Genomic DNA, 20,611 nt, shown 5'->3' on the forward strand with positions numbered 1-20,611 from the left:
TGGATTTTTTTGTAACCGGCCGTTCAACGTTAAAAAGTAAAATTTAGACTTGTAGACATTTCTAATATTATTGGCCCTTAAGTACCAATAATATTTCAACAAGAGAACTAGGAATTACTGGTGCCTTAAAATTTGAAAATTGTAAGTTGGAAAAAGAAAATAAATGAGTTCATGCCCAATTTTTTGTGTGATCCGCTTGAAGATAAGATAGTATCTATCATTCAGAGATCTTTTTGTGCTTCGCCTAGTTGCCGACCTCAACTTCGTCTCGGCCTTCAAACTCTGGGATTAGCACAAAAACACTCACTTCTACTCTTAATGATATAATCTACTATTAATAACTCGCTAATTAATTTATTGGGTGAACTGCATTCGGTGAAATGCATTTAATCAAAATTACAGAGTACAACATTGAAGGGATTGCCCATTTTTTTATAAAGTAAAATAATAACATTTTATACATTTACATATATTTTTAATATTAAAAATATTAGAGCTTATATGTCAAACTTTAAACCAAAAGAAAATTAAAATGTATACATTTTATAATTTTTCCTCGATTTAGAAATAGATTTTTGTTAGCTCATTTCCAAGCATTTAGTAATACTGACACGGTATTATTGATCTGAATGTTGTGACGATGTGGATATAAGAAAATATCTACGGCTTATCCACAGTAGATCTGTCACGACACGTTTTCTACATGTAAATTGTATGGTAATAATGAAGTCAACGTCGTTGTGCCAATTAAATTTACATAGTTCTCCCCCTAGGTTGACATATTGACCATACAATCTCTTTAAAAAATGCCTGAAAACATATTTGCGACAAGAATGTTTTGTCACTGTAAACAATTTGACTCGTTTAGTCCTTAATCTCTTATGCTGCTACATGCTTCATCTTTAGAAACTATTAACAAATTCGCTTTAAGAACGTTAATTATTTTCTGAATTATACCGCTTTAAGCTTTAAAATCTCCATAAATTAAAATTTAAATGTGTTCATGAATATAAACTTAATAAAATCTCTTCTCGCGAGAATTTATAAAGAAGACTCCAGGGTCCGCATTATATAGTAAAATAATTTCCAATTTTTTTATCTGAATTGTTTTACAGAACATTTTAATCAATTAATATTAAATTTAAATTAAAAGTCAGCACTTGTTAAATTGTTTGTTTAATATGTAAATATTCTCTTGAAGCAACTGATTTGCTTTAAGAGAGACATGATTTTGTTCAGAAGGGATTATTGTGGCAAATTTTAAAATAATCGCATACCTAATTATAATTACCGAAACTGAAAACAATATATATTTTTTTTAATAATTTAATTTTGAAAATGAAACTTGGAAAACGTGACGTCTTGTTTTAATCAGCTACTCGCTTCACTGCATTGATTTAAGCCGGATATTGAAGAATTCAGTCATTATCTTTGCCTTTATTTATAGAGAAGACGATATAAGTGACTACACTGCAGCTCAAGAAAGTGCGATAAATTAGATGAATTTAGTAGAACAATTAAAATCTTTATTAACAAAATACGTATAAGTTAAGTATGCTTCTACGATATAATACAGGGTTATTATAAATGATTGTCCCATCGCAGTTGCCGTTGAAAACCACACAAATTTTGTATGTGCCGCCAGCCTCGCAACGTTAGACAAACTAGTAGACAGATTTCCACTACCGCCAGGAGTGCCACCTATTGCCGATACTAGTCTCACTCATATTATGAGGCTTGCGGCACATTCAACTACGTCACCAACGCCACTGCCATGAGACAATCATTTATAATAATCCTGTATTTAAAAGTATCTACCTTGAAAACTAATTAATTGTTTATCAAAATTATTCGATATCTTATTAGGAGTTTCATCCTCATTTTTAAAAACTAGATTCTTTTTTTTTAAACCACTTGGAAAACGTCTTATTTTATTATTTATACTGTGTGCGCATGAAGCTATACCAGACATCAACAGTTTCCAAAAGGAAGGAAGTTTGCAAGGCAGCAGACAGACAGGAAAATTTTGAAGTTTTTCACAGCCGCACAATAAAAGAACTAAATTAACTAGCAAAAAATATAGAAAACAGAGAACCGACAAAAGCAAATTCGAAGTGTTTGAGTGTTTGATCTAAAAAGGAGGGATGTTCTAAGGACGAAAAATGGCACCGTAATGCTTTGTACAACACAATGGTGGAAGTGTGACTGTGGGGGGCTATGTTTTCAAAGCTGAAGTGATTGAATTAATCAAAAAAGCCGGCACAAAGCGAAAGGAATATTCTAAATTTTGTATTAAAATCAGCGGAATACGATCCGGTTTAAAGGTGACTTCAGAACAGTGAATTCTGTAAGGATGAATTGATTCAGCAAGAAGGACGCTCTTAAGAATTATGATTTGGCCGTGTTAAAGCCCAGATTGCAACCCTATCGAATTACTTTGCGATGAATTCAATGTAACAGCAAAGCACTTTTTAGAATATCGCAAGAAGAATGGACCAAGATTTCAAAAGAATTGGTGGACGAGACAAAAGAATGATGATATTTAATATGCTATGTTAAAGAGACAGCACTTTGCTTACAAGTGTTTGTATTACTGGATGTTATAGTGTGAATGCCAATATTATAAGCTGCAACAGAATAGAATAGAATAGAATCATAAGATCTCCTTATGTAATTTTAGTTACGTGATATAAGCTGTGTAAGCTCTTGGCCCATCCTGCTTGAAATATCCATTTGTAGCTCGTCGGGGTGAAGCTTATTAATTAGGTATGTGTTCCAAAATGTTCTGCTACGGCAAAACTGTGACAGACTCTTCAAAGAAAATGGGCCCAATTGAAAGTCTCCACGCAATGGCAAACCATTTTTGAGGGTGTAATGGCGACTTTTGAAAATAAATATAGATTTTATGCATTCCACATCCCTACATTTTCTGAGTTCACATATCCTAAAAGATGAAACCAAGCTTCGTCACTAAATAAGTCACTCTTTTTTCATAATTTGGTGACTGCAGTTCTTGAAATACCTGTATCAGGACTTTTTTAACAATTTTTTGACATGTGCTGTATAATAACTCGTCTACTTGTTGTGAAAGTTTTCTTAATTACGTAATGGGGTCAGCATTCATTACTTGTATCACATTTTCAACAATATCAGGGGTTCGCTTCGTTAGTCTGCCAATGTCTTTATTTTCCCTCAATGCCGGTTTCGTGGAATAGAAGTAAGATTTGGTCATACTCATAAATGTCTTGTATCTTTCGGTGAAGCTCATTTTGGCACAAATAAATATACAGGGTGTTTTTGAAATGCGTGCACACATTTTAATCACGAGCTACTGGCTTCATGTAAAACTCTGAAAAAATATTTAAAAAATTCTATGTCAAAAAATAAAATGACATTTATTTTTTGAGCTACAATTTTTTTAAATTGCTTTTAGTTTTCTACAACCTCGTAGGTAAAATTTCGGCACATTTTAAAAATACACCCTGTATATCATGTTTTATAAAATGTACGCCAATGCGAAGTAACCTATGCTTTAAAACAAGGAAACCGCATTGATGTACGTTTTATAAAATTTGAGATACAGGGTGTATTTTAAAAATGTGCCGAAATTTTACGTACGAGGTTGTTTGACAACGTAGAAGACTAAAAGCAATTAAAAAAAGTTGTAGCTCAAAAAATAAATGTCATTTTATTTTTTGACAGGATTTTTTAGATATTTTTTCCGAGTTCTACATGAAGTCACTAGCTCGTCGTTAAAATTTGTGCACGCATTTCAAAAACATCCTGTATATATTTTTCTTTTCTTCAAGTTGGAATATACTCGGACAAGTTTGGTTCAATCGCAAACTAAAAAAAAGACTGATTTTAGTAACAATATAAAAAACAACTAGCTAAACGAAATTTAAAAACACAATAGAAACAAAGTTATCCTTATATAGTAAACTTCCCGTCACGGACACTTCTGAAAAGCGGACAATTCCCTTGAGCGAACAAATTCTGATTTCCCGGCGTCCTCCCATTAGTTCCTTAATATTAAATTCTACTATAAAACGGATACTCCGAATAACGGCCGCGGACAACCTTTCCATTCAACCTGACCTGACCTGACCACAAAAATCTCTCTAAGGCGGACAGGAGGCCCGCGAAAACGAATGTTTCCTGAGAAAAACTGTTTCCACTATGAGCTAGTTTGCCTCGCACTATCCAATTCTCGAATTCCTAGATCTATATTACGCCACTTTTCAAACTATTACAAACACATAGTATGTACGTACATACGTATACTTCTGTATAGCGGACAATACTAATTCCCCATGGGTGTTCGTTATAGGGAAGTTTCACTGTATTATGTCCAAACTGTCACGGAAATGTAGGGTGCCCTTAGACAACTCAAAATACAGCACATTAAGCCAAGTCGATTTAGGCAATACATTTTTTTATAGTTTTACTAAACTTCTAGATGTCTCTACTTCTTTCAGCGATATTGTAGAAAAAACTTATACACATATTTATGTATTTTTACTGACGTTTTATGCAAAATAATGTTTGCACAATCCTGTTATTACGTAATGTATATAATATCGAGAAGAAGAAAAAACAAAGATAATATTGTTGGTATGTAATTAGATTGTAGATCGCTTCAGAAAATTAATATTACCACTTTAATAACAAACTGTTTCGGATCGGCAGCATTTATAATTTTATTACATAAGAAATATTTCATAAAGAAATACTTGGTTTGCCTTGACTGCTGTCTTGTGCCTTAATTTCTGATGGATTTTTGAAATGGTACCGAAACAACGTTATGAAGCAATGACGGTGTTTTACGATCGTCTTTTGTGCCTCTTTTATTACCGAATCACAAAAGCACATTCAACACAAGATATAATAAAAAGTATTTTACTTCTTCATTTGAGGTGTGAATATATTTTAATTTGCATTTCCAAACACTAGCTGGCAAAAATCCAGCACATTATTATTCTTAGTAATATCCGCGGATTCGCCCTAGGTGCATTTTAGAGATTAGCAGATTACCATTTTAGCTTGAAGGATATTAAAAACTTAACATCAAGGAACAATTTCAGCCGTTCTTAGACTTTATTGTTCCTCCGCAAGTTGAAAACTAAACACCAGAAAATATGCCTGACAGGGTACAAGAAATTTAAACGTTTTCGAATATTAAATGTGCTGTGAAAATTACTCAATTTAAAATACAATTTATCTTATCACGATCAGATCCTGGCATTATCCCACATGGTTGTTTTAATGAAAAAGTAATTTATAACTTTCGAGATTACAAATATTAATTTAAGTTGCTCATGCAAACCGACTTTTGCCACAGATATTTTCCACAGTTATGTAATCTGCACGTACAACATAAATAGGATAGATGTTATGGGTTGGATAAAAGTAAAATGCCGGACACTTCATCATCAGTCAATGTCAAATTATAAGACAAAACACTGGAAAGTAATGTATCTGCCAGATTTCTTTGGACTTCAAACCACACAAACATTATGAAAATGCACTTTATTTGTCCATCTACTGTCATAGCTCACAAAGTTTGATGACTTCTGTCGTACTGAATCTAGAATCGCATGGTGTCAACAAGAAGGCGGGAAATCTCTCTCTCTCTTTGCGTTGAGGTTGGCTTTGCATCCAAGGATCATGATTGTGATGAAACCTAATTTCTGGCCTAGAGGAGCTATTATTCAGTGTTTGAACATTTTCACGAGAAAATTTTGTTCAAAAATGCAACAAGGCGCAACATAAATTATTTTTTGCACGACCTGTATATAATGAGCAACTTTACTCCCTGATTGTATGGAGTGAAGTGGCTCTTTTTCCCCTTGGGCAAAAAACCGCAGCCAACTTAAGCTTTTAGTCATCTTTTTTCCCCTTGGGCAAAAAACCATAGCCTATTCAACCTTTTATGGTACATATTTATTTCGAATTAATTTGTTTTTTCACTCGAGATGCAGTTTATAGCCCGAAGGCGAAGCCCGAGGGTCCTACAAAGCACCGACGGTAACAATCATGCAATCCCGAGGTGCAGATATTATTGTTTGCACGATCAAAAAATTTTAATTGAAAAAAGCCGAAAGGTTAAAAATTATTTTTAACTGTCAACATGACATTTAAATTTAGCTTGACAGTTAGTGATAATTTACAAATTTTCGGCTTTTTTCTATTAAAATCGGTGAGTCGTGCAAAAAATAGTGTATGGACCTCGGGAGTGAATGATTTTTACCCTCAGTGCTTTGTAGCCCTCGGGCTACGCCCTCTGGCTACAAACTGCACCTCGGGTAAAAATCATCCACTTCACTCCCTCGGTACATAATATACTATTGTTAATGCCAAAATTGAAAGTTGTTATAAGTATTCAGTTCTATAAGTGTCTGCATAATAAAATTATTAAGGCTGAAGTCGCAGTCGGGAATTTTTACAGCAGCAGACACTCGTGATCACCAACACAAAATTATCGCGAATTTCTCAATCACTAGGGCAATTATACCTGACAATTTAATTTTATGCAAGACAAAATACCAAAAGCTCAAATTGCTTATACCATGTTTGACGTTATAGAGGGTTATTATAAATGATTGTAGTCCAAGTAGGCGTAAAAACTGAATGTAAAATTTATGATTACCGCTCCATAGAAAAAAAATTAAATGATGTGAATAAGCGAGTACACACCGTTCACATTGGGTGCAAAACAACTCAATCTTTTTAGATTCAATCGTTAATTTAAAAAATATAAATAAAATCCTTATCACCGCACTTTTCATCTAAAAAATGACAGTGACAGCGACAAAAATTGACACTTCACATGAAATCGGCAAAAATTTCATTTATAATAACCTTGTACAAATAAGGAATCAAAGTAGTTTCATTAAAAAGTCAAAATTACATTTTCTTCTCTATGTAAGGTTATACTCGTAAGAAGAAATATTGGAAGAAATCAACTTTAGACAAAAACTTTGAAAATAGGCCTATTTGGGTATACGAGTATTTGAGAGTAAACATGTGCAGGTTGAACAGCATTTTTACGGCACTGACCAAAAATCAGAATCATGATTGTCTGTTTTGTCATCGTTTGAATTGATGATAAAATTGTGTAAAAACTGACGTACGAATTTTTTATTATGTCCGGCTCTAAAATGATTGACAATGATGCCATCATAGATTATAAATTATAAATATTTAAAATTAAATCTAAGCGCTGTTTTAAACTATATTTTGTGTTGCATAACATTACATTTTCGCGGGAACTCTACGGTGAATGACCTTGTATATTTGAAAGAGCAGAAAATGCAACAGTATTACGTTTGAAAACTGTGAATTAATTGCGTTTTACTGCTGAAATATCAAACAACATGAAGGGTAAATATTTATCTACATAGTTTCTTGTTTAATCGTTGTAAATACATATATTGATTTATTAAAGTTTTCTTTAGAATTGCATTGTCAACTTGCCGGACTTAATTTTTATTATAATTATGTTCTCAGACCACCTCTTGGCAATTTTGATATACAGGGTAGGTATTTCACGAGTAATAAAAGCCCGACGGAATTGAAAATGCAACCCAGAATACATTTGCAAAGTTAACGTGGATTTTTATTTTTTGATTTAAAAAACATAAAACACAGTTACCTGTGCAGTTTTGTAAATTTTGACATAAACGTCATCCCATTGGTTAAATGAAACTGAAAAAAAGAAAGATTTTTTGGGGAAACTGTTCGAATCGTGGTATTTTAACTTTTTCGTAAATGTCAGTTGTGACAAATAAAATTATTGAAAGCAAAGTCATCGTGGATGCATAATTTCATTTTAAAACAATACGATTTTTAAAATTACTGCGTTAACTTTGGAAATAAAATTGATCAGTACTAACTGTCAAAAATAATAAAATACTGTTTGCGTCAATTTGCTCTAAAAAAGCAATCACGATTTCTGGTCTTATTTGAGAAATAACAGTCATGATTGCTCAATAAGCAAATTGTTAGTTTTTATTAACGATCTTCCTAATAGCAGCACAAACTTAATATTTTCTTTGAGATATGACTCTAGACAAATAAAACATTCATTATCCTCAAATCAGCCTAATTTAAAAAATATATTCTAATAGACGTGCATAAATGATAACAAAATCCAGATGATTTATTTTTCATTAAGAGAGTGAAATAAATAAAACTCATAAAAATTATTGGGTCTTGACCAAAAGCTGATATGGAAATTTCATAACAGTAAAATCAGAAAAATCCGAGACAAATTATCTTTTAAGGCAATTGAAAAATATTACAACTAGTGTGACAGGAACGACTTAATTTGATGTTATCCACAGTTGCATTTGTTATAATTTTATGTTGAGATACCTAATTCTTCTTACCTACTTACTTAATAAAAGTATTTTAAATTCAGGTAAAATATATCAGAATAATTGTCAACCTAGGTTATACAGAAGACTGTCTGTCGAGACAGTTTTATTTTTCTTACAATGAAAATTATCACAGTATATTCGAGGAGTTCACGCGAAAAGTTCGAATGGGTTTAGGTATATCTGGCATCTCTAACATTACAAATCTGAAATTTGAAGATATGAATCAGCACACACGCATTACTTCCTGCCCAGCCAGCTCCACTTCAAAATTTTAAACGAAACCTTACATTTTTAATGACGGATTATGAAAGAGAACATCATTTTCAGTACCTATATTTTAATTAAAAAAAGTTTAAAAAAAGGTTACAAAGCTCTCGGAAAAGCTTTTGAGATATTTGAATTGAAGCCTTAAAAATTGTACTTCTATATTTTTATTTTATACTGTCCGGTAGATGTTCGATTGCATCATCAATTTGAGTCCGTTAGGTGAGTTATAACAGTATCAGAGCCCGAAAGTGTCACTAAGCAACACCTGTCGGACTGTTTTATTTTTATCCATCAAATCTGACATTGAAAAGTGAAAAAGTCAAAAAATATTCATATATAATACAATAAGTGGTCTAATTTTTTCCAACAAAATTTGTCATTTAAGACATGAGTAACTTTTGCAAAAGCAAAAGCTACGATAATATTTTAAATGACAAATTGACCTATAAAATATTGACCAACAACGAATCTGACGAATTACTTAATTTATTTGAATTCAACACAAACATCCATTTGCGCGGCCATCGATTTAAACTGAAAATTCAAAATTTTAAGACAAGTGTCAGAAGCCATTTCCTTCCGAATCGGGTTTTTACCGACTGGAATGCCTTGAGTGACGAAATTGTAAACGCATCCAACCCCAACATCTTTAAAAACAAACTTGATGCACACTTTCGATGACAAAGCAGATGCGATCAATTGAAATTGAAATTACGGAAATAGTTTACTTTTCCGTTTTGATCTGGGAGCTAAATAGACTTCGGTCTCAGCTCTATTTTACGTAATAATAATAATAATAGTAATAATAAAATTTTGAAGAAAAAATTAGACCACGAATTCTATTTGGCTTGACTATTCCATTCACCTGTCATTTGTTAAAAGTGGACCAATAAAAACACAATTTTACACATTTGTTACCATGGTTTCAAAAAATTGGACCGAATATTTCCACTCGTGGAAATTGTATCGGTAATACCACTAGTGATCCCAGCGATAATTTTTAACAAATGAATGCAGCTTTGAGAATTGCTTCCAAATGGATTCACGTGTCTTTTTTGTGTTGTTGGAAACATTTTCTTCGATTTCTGCGTTAATTTCTTCTTCCGATTTGCTGCCAAATTGCCAAAGTTGGTTCATGGAATAGTCCTCCGAATACAACTCGTAGTCCAAATTATGTAGACTATTTTTCAAACTGGTTTCACTCATTCAATTGTGCTTGGGAATCTCACTCGTGCTGACGCACTCGTGGATTCATTCCCAAGCACAATTGATAATTTGTGACCAGTTTGAAAAATAATCGACATAATTTGGACTACTCGTGATATATGACAATCCTCCGAGAAAATTTTTATCGAGTTGACCTAATAAATTGACGTTTCATTTTGACATAAATTTTTTGCTGAAAAACTACTAGTTGTTTTTTCACTCTGCTGGTTGTTTTTTCACTCTTCCCGGTGTTTTTTCACTATAAATCAATTTGATTGGTCCAAATTTGAAAAATGCTGCAATTTGATTGGTTAAAAATTTTCGAGTTGGATTGTCACTCTAAAACAACAATAGCAGCGGCCTTTGCCACAGGAAAAAGGTGATGCTATTTTCACAGAATAATGCGATTTTTTAATTTTTGAAATAAAATGATGCACAAGAGACTTTCAGTATGAAATAATAGTAATTATACACCAAGGTAGAGAAGACATTTTTTTAAGCCGAGGAATAAAGAAGCGAGGCTTAAAATTGTCTTCTCTACCATGGTGTATATATTATTTTTTTCACTACTAGATACGTTAAAACCATTTCTAATAATAATTATTAATTAAATTATTTTGTCCGCTGCGACGACCCGAGTTCTCATTTTTCAACGGTTGCTATGAAAATTGAAAATCGTCTGTCTACATTAACCAATGAAATCAAAGAAAATCTTTCGTTCCTAGGTGACGGCTGTTCATTATTAACCACTGGTTAATAATGAAAAATTATTAACTAATTAATTATTAATAAATATTTAGAGCTCTCCGTTGCTATGAGAAATCTTTGGAGTTTAGAAAAAAATTCTATTTTACCACTTATAATTTCAGCAACGGGAATAGTACCGCAATCTCTTTTTAAAAATTTTTAAATTTTGGACTTAGAGAACACATTGGTAGTTGAAATTCAAAAAGGTATATTATTATACTCATGTCATATCGTGAGGAAATTCCTTAACATTGACGCAGAACATAATACACAACAAAGTCAAAATGCGGAGGCGAGACGCCGGTAATTATGTTGATAAGCACTGCACTATTACTTGATAGTAATATCTGTAATAGTGTAAGTATGTACTCCGACAAAATTGCCGTGCCGCCGGGTGGCGGAGGGATATTACTAGTAGGAGAGAAATTCTACTTCTGGGTTCAGTTCGAGAGTCAATAATGACGCCTTCTAAGACTAGTAGTGAAAAAATATATTTATCCTATTAACAACAACTAGGGCCGGTTGCACCAACGCCAGTTAACGTTAACTGTGGGTTACAATGTTTCGTTACTTTAGTTACCTTTTGTTATAACAATGTTTTCGTATATTTTAATATGTAATTAAATTTAACTCACGTTGGTGCAACCGGCCTCTATAAAAAAGCGTTAAATAGATTTTTATTACAACTTCAAAATACATACCTAATTGGGTAACAAATGTCTTGATTTTAATAAAATACATAACATGTTCAAAATGGTCATCGCATATTTTTTTCACTGTCAAATTGGTTACATACTTCAAATACTTGCTAAATATAACAAATACTATCAAAACGTAAATAGCAAACAATTACAAATGTTTACTTATTAACACTGAAGGGCAATTTCGCGCTATTTTTAACAATTTCCTTATTTCGTTTTTTTCTAATAGGGATAATTTAATTGTTAAATATTTCGTGTAATTGATAGATAAATCGTGACAAATTCTTCAAATGACTTTACATTTGACTCGATCGAGCCACCTATGGACACTTCTAGGACTTGAATTACTTCTACTCCGCTCAGAAAAAAAAACACTTTTAAGGCCGATTCATACTATAGGTACGGTCGCAGTCAGATCGCGGTCTGATCACGGTCAAGTCAAATATTAGAACATGCATTTTGTATTGAAGTGTTCATATTATGAGGCACGGTCAAGTCACGTTCTGGTCAAATGACCGCGCTCATTCTGGTGAAGAATATTTGAGCGATCCGAGACCGTGCCCTGACCGTGCCGTCTAAGCAGAAACCGCAAGTCTGAACAAGCAATGATCACGATCAAATCAAAACACTCATCATTCATTCATAACTAAACATTGGTACGTACTTACGCCAGTGAACAGTGAAGTTGTTTTGCAAAGAATATGGAGGAAAGGCTAATAGAACTGGTGCGAGGGCACGCAGAACTGTATAATTTTACAGACAAAAGATATTCCGACAACATGCATAAGAATAAAATATGGAAGGAATTTGGTGAAATATTAAAGAAAGGTACTGTTCTCTTCTTCTTCGTCCAAAATGCAAGCCACTATGGCTAAGTCCTTTGTGGAAAGATTGGAAAACATAATATCCTTCTTCTTCGGGATGTTGTTTGAACGAGACTGATCCTTGCTTGACCGCGACAGTATGAATGGTCCGTTAAAAAACTTGACCGTGACCGTGTCATGATCTGACTGTTACAAGACCGATAGTATAAACCAAGCTTAACCGTCTCTCTGTAGATACACAAAGGTGCGATTTTCGACCCTTTGAAGATAAAACTCTTTTATTCCACAGATGTATAAAATTTAAATCTCTTTTGATATTTATCTATCTAAATGTATTTGACATCTGAAAATTATTTTGTAATTGTTATCACTATAATTAAATATTATTGTTATTCTAACTTCTTTTTTCTGTTTTAGGTGCCGTTTTTTCTATTGGTATTAGAGCTAACTTTTACCATTGTCAGCGAAGCTGTGCATCCAGGTAAGAAAACGACAATCATTTTTTAACATTTTTTTCTGAACAATAATCTAAAATTTTATATTTATATATTTATTATTTCGTTCAAGATTGTTTTGAACACCTTATTAGCCACTTTAGATGGACATGTTCACAATACGCAGGTGTAAATTCATAATTTATGTTTCACAAAGGACCCATCATTTATAGTTGCGTTGACAGGCTTTTCGATGCTTGCCTAAGGGTCTCTTAACGTCATTGTCAATTGAAAGCCTATACATGCCCGCTGGCTTGTAGGTACACGTCCTCCAAACACATCTGCCGACATTCACAACATACACCCTGCTTCTGTATACTCTGCAGTCGCTGCATCTCAGTATAAAGTTAAATTTTTTCATTAAGTCTGTCAAGTTTGGAACACAATTTTCTAAAATTCTCATCGACTATTATTTCACATTGTGCTAAATGTGAAAATTAGAGCAATTATCTTAAATTGCCAGTTAATGGGTTTTAAGCGTCAGTGGCATTTCGTGTTAATCATTGAATCGTTTGCAAGTGAAGTGATGCATTATTTGGGAGCTTTCTCGTCGAATAAATTAAATTTGGATAAGTTAATAAAAGAAACATCGCTGCTTGAAAGCATATTGCACACAATATCTATCTTAATTTAATATCCTGACAAACGAAGACAAGTTACTGGCGTTAACAGCCGGAAAAATGGCTGTTTTGTTTACATTTCTGATATAGCGTGAAGCCAGCATGCTCGCGGCTAACCTGAGAAGGGAAAATTTATTTTTTCACCACAAGAAAGACAGCTGAGGCCGGGGCTTATTTTGATCGTTATTCGATATCCGTATTTTAACTACAGCAAAACAAATACGTAATATCCAATAAAAAGTTTAATTTGCCATTCGATTTAACTTTCCTATTTCTCTTCATGAAAATTTGACTAGACTCACCGCCATGAAAGAAATATAAATTACTAACTGTTGACGGGATTTCGTTCCAGTGGATTTCATCTTGAACTTAATATTAATTTAATTTTTAAAGGATTACTTGGAATCTTCTGCACAGTTTCTTTATTACACAATTTAATCGAAGTTTCAATCCTAACAAACTGTGTTAAATATATAAAACTTCAAAACATGAATTCTGAAGTATTTTTTACAACAAATACAACTACATCTAATTAAAGTAATAACAGTATGTACATAATTGCAATAACTCTCACGCATATTGTGTGGTCTCTTGTCATTGTCACAAATTTAGATCAATGAGTCCTACTTTAGGATGCGATGAAGACACGCCGTTACTTAGCAACCGCTCCGAATGCTTGCAACAAAAATCCACTTTTTTAGTTATTACTCAACCCATTCCCGAAGTGGTGAATAGTTTGTGCGTTGAAAGTTCAGTGGAAACAACACTAACTATTAGTGAAGACTCCAATAGAATCTGTTCTGCGGTTCTTTAAGTATAAGCGGACAAGAGATGCATACAATCATACATATTTTGCATTTTATGATATGTTAAAAAGTTTGTTACTAATATTTTTTTAAGAAAAACTTTAATCTCAAATTAAATTTAAAAAAGTTCATATACCTACGTTTAAAAATACCTAATATAGATAATTGTGAAAGTAAATATGTACTAACATGTAACATGACAAAATATTGTCTACAGTAAGAATTTATTTATAAAGTAAAGTCTGTAAAAAGTATAAAAAGTAAAACGTGCAGATCCCCCATAACGTCAAAACAAAGAAAGTCATTTTGCATATATTATTCATAAAACAAAAGTTTAAACTTATTTTTTATTAGTTAGTTTCACTCTTTTACTAGCTGTACTAGCAACTTAACTTTACACCAACTTATATTGCTTTTTAAAATTTTAACGTAGAGGTAGCCGGAGATAAAATTTACTGCAAATACAAACACATTGTCTTGAAGTTTGATGCAGTTTTACCTTTCCAAATAATAGAGATTATAATTTTATTGTGAAAAAACCAAAAGTTTTTGGCAAAATGTTGCATAAACGCGAAACAGCACAAGCATTTTTATTACATTCGCCATAAATCAGGATCATGTTTATTTTCTCATCGTTCGAATACATTTAACTTTTTCGTAAATGTCAATTGTGACAAACAGAATTATTGGAAGCAAAGACACATGGATTCATAATTTCATTTTAAAGCAATACGATATTTAAAATAGCAACGTTAACTTTGTAAATGTATTGTGAGTTGCATTTTCAATTCCGTCGGGCTCATTATCACTTATATGTATTTGTTTGTGCTACCGATATAATTTTACTCATTCTCCGTTTGGTTAATAGGCACAGTAAGATCGGTTTACCGAATCCGTGTCAGTTGTTAAAAATTTTTGCAACAATTTTCACAAAACTTTTGACAGTATTTTTGTTGTTTATCTCAACACCATGACGACGTAGGTATAATTGCCCCACCGCCTTTAATTACAAAATTTTGATAAACATAAATAACAATTAAAAAACGAAATTTAAAGGCTGAAGGTGGAGATAAAAGTTTGTATGCAACTCGCTTAGCAATTAATCTTTACTAGGTTTACTGGCTTATGGAGACTCGTTCCTTACGTCACTCGTCCCACAAGTGCCAGTGCGCCCCTAAAGATTAATTTACTAAGCGCGTCACATAAATAATTAATAACTGTACAAGGTGCTGCTGTGAGCAGAAAAAAAAATGCAACCAACAGTAGGTATTTTGTATGTTTAGGTAAAGTCGATAGCGGAAAAAATATTATACGATACTCGCTCGTTAAGTGCTTATAAAAACACATCTCGAAAATTGGAAAAACTCAACCCTCCGGGTCTCGGTTCTCCACATTTTTCTTGATCTGGTATAAGACGCTTACCAATTTCGTAGCGTATTTTGTGTGAGATAACAGAACTAAGATAGTTGTTAATTAAAGATACTGAATGTTTTGAGCAGCAATTATATTCCAACTTATTACGGTTTAGAACAGTTTTGGAATTGTTAAAAAGTGCAAAATTAAATACTCAAAAGTAAATAAATCACTAACACAAATTCTGATATACCTATTCACTCGTTGTCTTCTAAAGGAGTTTTTGTAATTACCGTAAATCGTATTTAATGTTCACACCCATACATTTTTAGATTTTTGTTTGTTTGTGATGTGATTCATCTTGCAAATTAATTTTTGTAATAAGTTAGACAATTTCTTTACATTTACCTTTTGTGTGTCTGATATCTTTAAAACTAATGAAAGCATAAGATAAACGGTTTACAAAAGGTCATGGTATTCGCAATGCAACTATCAGCTACCTTGATGTAGCCTGATAGTGTCGTCGTAAATTAACTCGAGGGCCTGATACAAAAGCCGTTTTCAGAATATTACTGAGAGCGTTTGCGAAGCGTTCTGTCTGTTTATTTCGACACTACATTAAATTAAATCTGTCTTTAAAAATTAATTACTTCTCGTAATATACAGGTACTCGTATTTCAGAAGTAATAATGAGCCCGACGGAATTGAAAATGCAACCCACAATACATTTGCAAAGCGAATTTCGATACAGACGCCGATAATATTCAGGTTTGCTTTGTAAATGTATTGTGGGTTGCATTTTCAATTCCGTCGGGCTCATTATCACTCGTGAAATACCCTGTATTATTCTGTCGTAGATTTTTTACATGATTATACAAAATGACATGGAAATTAATGTGATGCATCGCCACACATAATCTCTCTCGATTGGTTTAAAATCTGGTATTCCCTAGATGTTGGGCATTTTGCTTTTAGATACATGATACATGTCTGTACAGTCTACTCCATAATAATCAGATGAGGTTGCAATCTGGGCTTTGAGGTGGCCAAATCACAATTTTTAATATACAGCGTTTTCTTTGTTGCGTCAAATTGTCCTTTTACGAAGTGGAAGCGTGTTTCAACTCATTAGTTACCATAAACGTGATATTTTTACCCATTAATCTTAATCCACTCTTAATCTAAATTAGCTTTGAAAAAACAACCCAAAAAAATTACAGAGTTGAAACTGTGTTTCACTGTAAGTGTGATGCATTCTAGTATCTTTTTATTGTCCTTAAAATGTCTCATGAAAACTCTTCTTCTTTCACCACACACCTCGAATTTGCTTTCGTCGTTCCAACGAACACTTTTCCACTGTTCGGCTGTCTATTCCGTGTGAGAGATGGCCCCCTGGAATCTCTTACGCTTGTTGGCAGGTCGAAGGAGTGGTTTCCGTACGGAGATGCGGCTATGTAAACCCACTTCCGGCAGTCGACGTTTTCCCGTACTTAGAGATTTTTCCCAACGTTCTCTGCTAAAATCCGCGGTATTTTCAGAAACCCTATTTCTATTTCTTCATCTGTTTAATTTGATTCTTCCGCCCTCCAACTATGAGGTGCTTTGAAGTCTCTCTGTCTGTTTTGGATCGTGTAAATCAGTGCTTGAAGCTGTTGGATGGTAAAATATACTGTTATTGTACACACAGTTTTCCTGCAATTTAAAGACACAGAAATCCCTCACAATGTAAAGAAAACAAATAAAAGCTTATCGCCTAACTGGCGACATTGAACTCAACAACCCTCGTAACCTTGCTCGTGTTTCCTTGCTTGATAAACCATAGATGAAACCGAGATCGCTTGTTATAATTTGGAGTTATACAAAAGATATAAATTGTTTACATCGTGCCATTTACAATTTCTACTGATTAAGTTAAAATAAAAAGCATCTTTAGAAACTGATATCAAAAATTTATAGACCAACACTATGTTATAACTTATAAGATTATTGTCAACAGGTAGGTTATTTATTTATAGTTCTTAACTTACTTTTACTCTTGATTTTTTGAACCGTAATGTTTTAAATTACATAAAGATATTTTCAATATTAATTTTGTTACAGTCATGTTTGATATAAGTTGAAGTGTTATATATTATGAATCTTTAGAATTCCATCATAATATTTTGTAGTAGGTAGCAAATTCACTAATACACTTGTTGTGGCGACAATCTGAACTGGAAACGAAGCAGATCCCCTAAATCTACTTTACAACTATGGAAGTAACCTTCTGCATACAGATGAAATTAATCTAGAGCTACATCGGTAGTTATAATTCCGGATTTGCTGTGCTTTACGTAGTGATTTATTAATTGTAATCATCAAATTGGTTCAAATGCATATGGCGGGTCTTTTGTAACAAATAAATTACAGAAGAATAAAGGTAATTAGAATTGCAAAACCGAAACGTTATTTAGTTAATGTCCGAATGTGTTGTTATTGAACGATAATGACACAGTTTTCTGATACGTTATTAGAGAAATAATTCCCTAGGGCATTATCTTCAGACTCTCGGCCGTTATAAGCTCGTTGTTGTTTAGTTATGACCAAATTTTGAATGATTGCTATAAATTAATCAAATCATTGTCAATCCAAAAACACACGAAACTAGTCAGACATTAAGTTTTGAAGGCACCACGGGTGTTATGATGATACGCCCTCGGTCGGCGTATTCCCCTCGGATTTCACTCTGCCGCTCTCGCGCGTTATCAACCTTATAACACCCTTGATACCTTAATAACTATTAGTTAGGGCGTTGTAGTATAAAAGCAAATTTTACATCACTGTCTGTTGTACACCATGTAAAATGTAATACATAATATCTTAATAATACGAAAAGCTTATCTTTTAGCATAAAATGTTTATCTTATAAAAAAATTAGGTTATGTCGGGTATGTTTATGCTATTACAAAAATGATCCTTTGATGGTAAACGTCAAATTCGCCTGTCAACTCTGTCAAAGCTGACAACCGGAAATGCGTTTAGATTACAGTGGTACCAAAATCATTCAAATTTTCATTGTTACCAACAGATTCAGTCATTCTTGATCACGTTGTATTAATTACACGAAATATGTAATAATTAAATTATCCCTATTAAAGAAAATCCTCTAAAAAAGCAAAATATCGAGATTATTGCCCAATATTTAACCGCTTCCCCTATGACCTACTACGAGCCGCTGTTTGTAGGCCCGTTGTGGGCGTGTCCACAGCGTGGATATAGATGTCAGATGCCATGATGTTAAAATTAAAAAATTACGCAAGACAACCGTTCACTGTTAAAAAGTAAACAGCTGTAAGTTGTAATCGTTTGTTATTCACGTTTTGATAATTTTTGTTATATTTAGCAATTAACTGATGTCCGGTGCCGATACGAATTCCGCGCCCTGAGAATTGACGCAGATCGCGGCAAACTATGTAGGATCTAGTCCCACCAAAGTCCCGAAAAGTGTATGATTAAATTATATTATGTATAATAAAAGGTATATTATTATACTCATGTCACATCGTGAGGAAATTCCTTAACATTGACACAGAACATAAAACACAAAAAAGTCAAAATGCGGAGGCGAGACGCCGGTAATTATGTTGATAAGCACTGCACTATTACTTGATAGTATTATCCGTAATAGTGTATGTACTCCGGCAAAATTGCCGTGCCGCCGGGTGGAGGTGGGATACGAGTATAATACTCATGAGTCATGATGAAAAGTATCTGGCTACAAAGATAAAATTTCTGAGTTCCGTAGAGGAAGAATTATAAAATATTATTGTAGGTTATGCTGACCGGCACTTGTGATGCGATGAATTCACCAATTTGACAAGATTTGAGATATTGAAAATTTGGGCTTTGCTGTCGTAGTAAAAGTTCAGGATACTCAAAATTACAAATCGCGATCATTTACCATTTTGGGAAAGTTTCACATGAATATTTGCTGAAAGTACATCAGATAGATTGGATAGTATTGTAGACTTTACTAATATTATCGAAACTTCAAGTACCAATAACAAGGGAAGTAGAAATTAAAATTTGAATATTGTAACTGCAGGAAAAAAATTAATGAGTTCATGTCCGATTTTTTTTTTGTGACCCGCTTGAAGATAAAATATTATAGGTATATCATTCAGAGTAGAAGGTCTTTTTGTGCTTCGCCCAGTTGTCGACCTCAACTGCGTTTCGGTCTTCAATCTCTGGGTTCAGCACAAAAAGGACACTTCTACTCTTAATGATATAATATACTATTGTACGACGAATCATAAACAAATAACACAATGTTGGATGTTAGATTTTCGATAATTTTTCATGTAGGTAATTGATAATACACATAAAATAATTTAAAAATTCACGGTACTTAAGCTACTAAACTATTTAATGTGGTCACATTGTCAAGGAGAGAAATCTAATTTTCACTTAAAATATCCCAAGTGCATTGATTATTTCCGGAAATGTTTTCGAATGCATTTCCGGATATTGAGGGCATATTCGGTAAGAAAATTGCAACGACAAGGACATTATGCTTCTTAAATTATGTATAAATTTCTGACAAAAAAAAAAAGTTGTATAACAGAATTATCCTTGACAACGGAAAAAGATTTGAGATTTTTAATAAATAAATCATTTTGATTGCCTGAAAAAATTTCCACTTATTAATTTCATGTTGGGTCAACTAGGTGCAAAAAATTTCCAGGAAATCTCTATATTGTTCTAGAAACGACACTAAATTCTGTTTTTCTATTGGCTATTTTTAAGTGTCGTGCGATTTTCTTTATTACCAGGGGAATGTTTAAATCTGGACGCTTTTGTGTTGAACATGAAAAATGAAATCAACTTATACTTTCATCAGAATTCTTTTCAACTTTATTCCGTTCATTTCGTTGTATCTATTAAAGGCTTCCAATATTTCATTTATTTGTCGTCATTCCAAAGTGACAATTTTTTGCCTGTTCGATCCCTTTTCATTTCCAAAAATTATTATTTGCTTCTTTATTAGACTTAGTCAATCCAACTCAAATATTTTCATCGGTGTTGTATCTAGATGAATGTTTTTTAAGGTCCCTGATAAAGTTTTCACTAATATTGAGAACAAAATGTATGAAATCTTATACCGTACCTTCAAATAAATTCAAAATTAGAGTAGGCTGTGATTTTATTATGAAGTTGACAACATGCAATTTAA

At 32.9% G+C, this 20,611-nt stretch overlaps 1 protein-coding gene across 2 annotated transcripts in view; it reads left to right on the top strand.

Annotated features, from left to right (window-relative positions):
• Positions 1-20,611, top strand: part of Sol1 — a 240,512-nt gene that overhangs the window by 28,673 nt on the left and 191,228 nt on the right. For both annotated transcript variants that reach the window (XM_069055430.1, XM_069055431.1), the window contains exon 3: positions 12,544-12,607. In XM_069055430.1, the coding sequence (XP_068911531.1) occupies positions 12,544-12,607 (64 nt within the window). The remainder of the gene's footprint in view (positions 1-12,543; positions 12,608-20,611) is intronic.

This window comes from Tenebrio molitor, chromosome 8, assembly GCF_963966145.1.
Source record: "Tenebrio molitor chromosome 8, icTenMoli1.1, whole genome shotgun sequence".
Taxonomy (NCBI): Eukaryota; Metazoa; Arthropoda; class Insecta; order Coleoptera; family Tenebrionidae; genus Tenebrio; species Tenebrio molitor.